The following is a 7,906-nucleotide window of genomic DNA, read 5'->3' on the forward strand; positions in this document are numbered from 1 at the left end:
ATGGGGGACAGCCGCCCCTGTCGGCCACCGCCACGCTGCTCCTGGTCTTCGCTGACAGCCTACAAGAGGCGCTGCCAGATCTCAGCGACCATCCCGCACCCTCTGACCCCCAGGCTGAACTGCAGTTTTACCTGGTTGTGGCCTTGGCCTCGATCTCCGTGCTCTTTCTCCTTGCGGTGATTCTGGCCATTGCTCTGCGCCTTAGAAGCTCCTCCAGCCCTGCCATTGGGGTCTGTTTTGGGTCTGTTCTCTGCTCGAAGTCTGGATCTGAGATTCCCCCCAACTACAGTGAGGGAACGTTGCCCTATGCCTATAATTTGTGTGTGCCTGGCAATCAAACTAACCCGGAATTTAATTTTCTCACATCTGTTGATCATTGTCCAGTCACACAAGATACTCTCAACAAAGATAGCTCTTCAGTGCTATTGGCTAGCATTCTAACTCCTAGTGTTGAAGCAGATAAGAAGACTTTTAAACAGGTAAGTAGTTGAAATGTTTTTTATATTCCAATATGTAGATATATATCAGTATGGCGCTGTCATTTCAAGATCCTAGGTACAATCTTTCGATAAAGTTCCTAAAATAAATCTTGATCAGAGCTGTGGGTATTGGTGTTAAAACTAAAGTTTACAATACTGCATCCTTCTAATATTCAAATGCATTTTAATTAAGGATATGGAATACAGTTATATTTTTATATCATGGTATTTTAAGTAGTAACCCTAATGCCATCCAAATTTTCTCAAGCATTTCATCTTTATTTCTCTCAATAAAGAAACATTGGTGAGAATTATAGCCATGCATCCTATCGATGATTTTGTTGGGACCGTGCTAGTCCCACATCCACAAATGCTGATCCCTTCAGTCGGTAAAAATCAATAGGAACCAAATCTAACCTGCAAGTTTTCAGTTCCAGTAGTAGTTGAAAACTTCTTAAAATTTTAAGTAAACCCTTTTAATAATTACTTTTAAAAAGTGCTCTTGGTAAACCTTTAATATCACATCATATAGCTCTTTATTATCTGCAATTTTAAGCTTTATATATACTTGACGTGTGATTCTCAGAGAGGCGAGAAGTGTATTTATTAACTTCTGGAATAGGCACATTAGTTGGGTTTTCTTACTCGTTGCAATAATAAGATTGGACTCTAGGCGCCGCTGTTCACCAACCAGGGAATGGGAAGCTGCGAGCTATGGAGTCCCTCCCTTCCCCACCCTTATAACACAAAGCAGAGTGAGATGGATACTTACATATCTGATGCTGGAAACTTGAAATTTGGACTTCCCTTCGCTCTCTAATATATTTTGGATGCAGTCAGCTCGGGACTTCATAGACACATAAGCGGAGTCAGAACAAACCTGCTCAAGAAACCGCGGAATATCGGCTCAGCCACAGCCATGGCGAATCAGCTACTACGCCTAGGCTGCAGCGGGCTGGTCCTACTGTACGTTTTCCTGGGGACACTGCGGGAGTCTGGGGCCGAACAGATCCGATACTCTGTGCCTGAAGAGACAGACAAAGGTTTCTTCGTGGGCAATATTTCCCAGGACCTGGGGCTGGAGCCTTGGGAACTGGCGGAGCGCCGCGTCCGCATCGTCTCCCGAGAAAAGACGCCGCTTTTCGCTCTGAATCCACGAAGTGGCAGCTTGATCACCGCCGGTAGGATAGACCGGGAGGAGCTCTGTGAGACGAAATCCTCCTGCCTTTTAAATTTGGAGATTCTTGTGGAAGATACGCTGAAGATTTACGGAGTGGAAGTGGAAATAATGGATATTAATGATAACGCCCCCAGCTTCCGGGAGGAGGACGTAGAGATAAAAGTCAGTGAGCACGCAGCTCCAGGATCGCGATTTCCCCTGCCTAACGCTAGGGATCCAGATGTAGGGATGAACTCCCTCCAGCGCTACCAGCTCAATCCTAATAGGTACTTTTCCTTGCAAGTGGGAGGCAGAACCGATGGAGCCAAGAATCCCGAGCTAGTGTTGGAGGGGAGCCTGGACCGGGAGAAAGAGGCTGCTCACTTCCTGCTCCTTACAGCCTTAGATGGAGGAGATCCCATCCGCCAGGGCACTGTTCCCATTCGTGTGGTGGTCCTCGATGTAAATGACCATACCCCAAAATTTACACAGTCTGTATATCGAGTGAGTGTTCCCGAGAACCTCACCTCTGGAACTCGGGTGCTCACTGTAAACGCAACTGATCCAGATGAGGGAGTCAACGGGGAAGTGGTGTATTCATTCCGGAATATGGAAAGCAAAGCTTCTGAAATATTCCAGTTGGATCCTCGAACTGGAGAAGTCTTAATACAGGGGCCTCTGGATTTTGAGAAATATAGATTCTATGAGATGGAACTACAAGGCCAAGATGGTGGAGGTCTCTCGACCACTGCTAAGATGTTGATCACAGTTGTGGATGTGAATGATAACACTCCAGAAATAACTATCACATCTTCTACTAACTCAGTGCTGGAAAACTCTCCTCCAGGTACAGTAATTGCTCTTCTAAATGTGCAAGATCAAGACTCCAGAGAAAATGGTCAAGTCTCTTGTTTCATTCCTCACAATCTGCCTTTTAATTTAGAAAAGACTTATGGAAATTACTACAAGTTGATAACAAACAGAGCGCTGGACAGAGAGCAGGTCCAGAGCTACAATATCACGTTGACAGCCACAGATCAGGGAAGTCCGCCCTTGTCTACAGAAACTCACATTGCACTGAATGTAGCAGATGACAACGATAACCCGCCCACTTTCGCGTTCTCCTCTTACTCAGCCTACATTCCTGAAAACAACCCCAAAGGAGCCTCCTTCTTCTCAGTGACTGCGCTTGACTGGGACAGCAAAGAGAACGCCAGGGTTACTTACTCCCTGGTTGAGGACACCATCCAGGGAGCACCTTTGTCCTCCTACATCTCTATCAACTCGGACACCGGGGTCCTGTATGCTCTGCGCTCCTTTGACTATGAGCAGTTCCGTGACCTGCAGATACAAGTGATGGCACGTGACAGCGGGGACCCTCCACTCAGCAGCAATGTGTCACTGAGCGTATTCGTGCTGGATCAGAACGACAACGCACCAGAGATCCTGTACCCCGCGCTCCCCACCGATGGTTCCACAGGTGTGGAGCTGGCGCCCCGCTCCGCAGAGCCTGGCTACCTGGTGACCAAGGTGGTGGCAGTGGACAGAGACTCAGGCCAGAACGCCTGGCTGTCCTACCGCCTGCTCAAGGCCAGCGAGCCAGGGCTCTTCACCGTGGGGCTGCACACGGGTGAGGTGCGCACTGCGCGGGCCCTGCTGGACAGAGATGCGCTCAAACAGAGCCTGGTGGTGGCGGTCCAGGACCACGGCCAGCCCCCTCTCTCGGCCACCGTCACACTTACCGTGGCGGTGGCCGACAGCATCCCGGACGTCCTGGCTGACCTGGGCAGCCTAGAGTCTCCCACCAACCCTGATGACTCGGGCCTCACGCTGTACCTGGTGGTGGCAGTGGCTGCAGTCTCCTGCGTCTTCCTCGCCTTTGCCATTGTGCTGCTGGCGCTCAGACTGCGGCGCTGGCACAGGTCACGTCTGCTCCACGCTTCTGGAGGCGGATTGGTGGGGGTGCCAGCCTCGCACTTTGTGGGCGTGGACGGGGTGCAGGCTTTCCTGCAGACCTATTCCCACGAGGTCTCCCTCACCGCGGACTCGGGGAAGAGTCACCTGATCTTCCCACAGCCCAACTATGCGGACACACTCATCAGCCAGGGGAGCTGTGAGAAAAGCGAGCCCCTTTTGACAGTTGAAGATTCAGGTACCAGTTTACGCAAATGTGACCTTACAAGTAATCAGGTGAGATTTTTCTCCTGCTTCTCAATTGCTAGTGTTTCTGCACAAGTCTATTAAAGGGCTTTTGTGGACAGCCTGTTATAAAATTTTTTTGGGTTGCATATGCCGTTCATACAGACAGAGCAATACATGTGAGTTTGTGTACTTTACCTTTCATCAAATTACCATTGTTTCTCAGAAAGGTTTTGTGAAAGTAATTTTTTTTTAAGTCCTGGTGTATTTTCTTTTGATCCCAAAGGCCCAGTTTAGCTATCATGGCTTGCTATATAGTAAGTTGAAAATTTTAGTAATATTTTTCTATCATCATTGTCTGTGGCTATCAATGTAAACTGGCTATGATTCACAAACACTTTTTTATTTCCTTATTTCAACTTTGCATTGTCTCCGCTGGTTATAATTATATTCTACCATTATTTGCTTTGTTTCTAATCCTCAAATTTGACCATGTTGATTCATAGCATATTCTTTCTAGCTCTTTTCCCTATCTATCTATATACTCACACACACACATGTCCACCTTTATACATGTAAGCTTTTCTCTGAGCACAACACAATTCTACTTTGATTTTTGATGGCTGGTAATATGTTTAGATCCTGTTGATTATTAACTTTGTCTCATATATTTATCCCATCAAAACAAACATGTTGACTGCCTTTTAATTCCTAGACTTCCTTGGGAGAGGAAAGGTAGAATACGCCTTGTTTCTTAAGTTCTAGGCATCATTTCTATTTCTACAGTGACATCATTAGATTGTTCTTAAGAAATAATTGAATTGTTGAACTGGTGTTATTTCCTTTTATTCTTTTACTTGTACTTTAGTGTCTATGTTGAAGGGTTTTTTAATGTAGTAAAGTCACAGTAATAACTTCATTTTGATTCAGTGTTTATCAAAAAGTTATTTTCAAATCTGTTAAACATGTTTACATTTTCAGATTTATTCATATGGAATATCAAGTGAATATATGAGATGGAATGGGTAGTTAGACCTTATAAAAGACTGATTTAGCTGGTATTCCTGTGGATAATTTTGTTTGTTTTCGATATGCCTGCAAGTCTTGGATTCCTTCTTTATTGCCTTCATAAACTCATTTTATGTTATATCTAAGTATACTCAATTCTTATATTCAGAACCAAATTATTATTGAAGGCCTAAGAGTTACCTAATAATGCAGGTGTTATCTGAAGCAAATGACTAGGAAAGTCAAATGAGGAAAGGAGACCTGTTTAGGATATTTGATCACAGGGACCATCTTCATAATCAATTCAGCTCAGCATTCTCACACTACTTCTAGATATTTGGTTCAAATTACTTGCATATTCATGTTCTCTTTCAAGTTCTCCTTTCTCATTTAGGAATTGACCTTAATGCAATTAACTATAAATTGAATGTCTGGTATCTGGGAGAAAAGAATTTCAACTGTAGGAGAGGGAACTCTTGCAACAGATGCATAAATTTGTCTTGAAGTCAAGAAAAATGTTAGCGTGTTTTGAGCATCTAGGGATAGAATTGGAATGCTCATAGAATTACAGAGAAAAAAGATTTAATGTATTTTACTTTAACTGAAATTAGCTGAATAAAAAGAATATGAGGTATTTACTGAGAGAGGGAGGTGTTCCATATTTTTAAAAAAACATAGTACTAGTTAGGAGGTGGCAACCAAGACCTTGGAAAATAAAAGAAAAGGTTGGCTTTGAAACTTGACATCAAGAAGGTTATTTTGACTCAGAGGTAGTGATAAAGCTCTATTAAGGTGCAACATATGGTCCAGTTAAATAAAGGGATATAAAATAAAACATCCTCACATTTCATGTCATTCAATTCCTATGGTAACTCACTAGGACATACTTTAATATTCTGTTCATGATGACAGTGTAAAACAATCCCTTTCATAAATTTCTTTTATAAATAACAAGGAAGACGGTATGGCATTGGACATCCTTATCCTGAATATACTCTATGCAGCATTGAGCTCTCCTCCAGTTTCTTCTGATAAATGGAGGATGGAAATTATCTGCACGTAAGATTGAAGCTAATACTGGGTGTCATTTCATGGCTGCCAAAATTTCCCCATACCACTTGGTGGGGCTACTTTCCCATATGGTCTTTGTTCTGTTGAGAAGACTGCTTTGTTCTTTCAATATCTGCTCTGCCTCTGATTAGAATAAGACAAACTTCTCATTACTGGGTAAATGGCTCTTCTATAGGACCCCATTTTAAGGACCTTCTTTGGTAGTAAACACTGGAAAATAGACACGTCCAAAACTCATAAACTGCTTCAGTCCCTATACATCAGCCCAACAAATCTGTCGGAATACCAAATCCCATTACTAATTGCAATGGCTGCAGTTTTCTAAATCGACTCCGAGCGCCGCTGTTGGCCAATGTGCTGCAAGAAGCCGGAGTCCAGGATCCACCCGGGTGATTTTCTGCGCAGTCACAAAAGCAAGTATGAAAGGAGAGGGGCCCGGACTCCCGCTCACTGCTCGGCAAATCTGATTCCGGAATGCCGATTGGGACGCCTTCAAACCGGGAGCCTTGAGTTTTCTACGCGGTGGAAGTAGATATTTTAAACTCAATTTGCAAAGACCGTATCGTCTCTTAACATCAGAGGCTGCAGCAGCGCAGAGAAGGATGGGAAATAGCGCGAAGCAGAGGAGCGGTACCCGGCGGCGGCGGCGGCAAGTACTTTTCCCCTTCCTGCTGCCTTTGTTCTGCGGGGCGCTCTCCGAGCAGATCCACTACTCGATTCCCGAAGAAATGGTCAGGGGCTCTGTGGTGGGGAACCTCGCTGAGGACCTGGGGCTGCGTGTACGCGATTTGTTGAACCGCAACCTCAGAGTTAGTGCAGAGAAAAAATACTTTACCATAAACACGGAGAATGGGAACTTACTTGTGAGTGACAGAATAGATCGGGAGTCACTCTGCCCCCAAAACCCTCTGTGTGTCGTGCCCTTAGAGATTGTAGCAGAGAACCCTCTAAATGTTTTTCACGTAAACGTGATAATAGAAGATATAAATGACAATCCACCTAATTTTCCCCAAAATAGCATTGCTTTACAAATCAATGAATTGGCAATTCCTGGAACTCGGTTTGGCCTAGAATCCGCTATAGATGCAGATGTAGGGCCTAACTCTCTCCAGAGTTACCAACTCAGCTATAATGAGCACTTCTCTCTGATGATGAAGGATAAGACTGAAGGCAAGAATGCCCCAGCACTGGTGTTGAAGAAGCCCCTGGATCGGGAACAACAGAGCTCCCATCTCCTGGTCCTGACAGCAGTGGATGGGGGTGACCCAGTCCGAACTGGTACCGCTCAAATCAGTATCGAGGTCACTGATGCTAATGACAACCCCCCAGTGTTCAGTCAGGATGTGTACAAAGTTAGCCTGCGTGAGAACTTGCCCCCAGGTACCTCTGTGCTAAGGGTGACAGCCACCGACCAGGACGAGGGCATCAATGCAGAGATCACCTACTCTTTTAAAACACTACGAGATGTTGGAAATGCGTTTATGCTAGACCATCAAAGTGGAGAAATTAAATCCAAAGACCCTTTAGACTTCGAAACCAGTAGCAGTTATACTATGAGCATAGAAGCCAAGGACGGTGGAGGCATGGCCACCGAATGTAAAATTATACTAGAAATTCTAGATGAGAATGACAATGCCCCAGAAGTGGTTTTCACTTCGGTGTCTAGTTCCATAACCGAGGACGCAGAGCCTGGAACGGCAATTGCTTTGTTCAAAACATATGATAAAGATTCGGGAGAAAATGGGGAAGTCACATGCCTCATTAAAGAGAAAGTTCCTTTTAGAATTCAATCTTCCACCAATAATTACTACAAGCTTGTAACTGATGGGGCCCTGGACCGGGAACAGACCCCAGAGTACAATGTCACCATCACAGCCACCGACAAAGGCAAGCCGCCCCTCTCCTCCAGCAGAAGCGTCACCCTACACATCGGCGACATCAATGACAACGCTCCGGTTTTCCAACAGTTAGCCTACTTGGTCCATGTGCCAGAAAACAACCCTCCCGGTGCCTCCATAGCGCAAGTCAGCGCCTCCGACCCTGACCTGGG

At 45.1% G+C, this 7,906-nt stretch overlaps 1 protein-coding gene across 10 annotated transcripts in view; it reads left to right on the forward strand.

The window, feature by feature from the left end:
• LOC109393460 (protocadherin gamma-C4) overlaps window positions 1-7,906 on the forward strand; it is a 161,371-nt gene that overhangs the window by 92,326 nt on the left and 61,139 nt on the right. The window contains exon 1 of one of the 10 annotated variants that reach the window (XM_019662734.1): window positions 983-3,828. The exons of the other annotated variants lie outside the window; for them this stretch is intronic. Within the exon in view, the coding sequence (XP_019518279.1) occupies window positions 1,399-3,828 (2,430 nt within the window). The 5' untranslated portion in view covers window positions 983-1,398. Of the gene's footprint in view, window positions 1-982; window positions 3,829-7,906 lie in introns of those variants that run through there. 10 annotated transcript variants of the gene reach the window in all.

Source organism: Hipposideros armiger, unplaced genomic scaffold (assembly GCF_001890085.2).
Source record: "Hipposideros armiger isolate ML-2016 unplaced genomic scaffold, ASM189008v1 scaffold_11, whole genome shotgun sequence".
Lineage (NCBI taxonomy): Eukaryota > Metazoa > Chordata > Mammalia > Chiroptera > Hipposideridae > Hipposideros > Hipposideros armiger.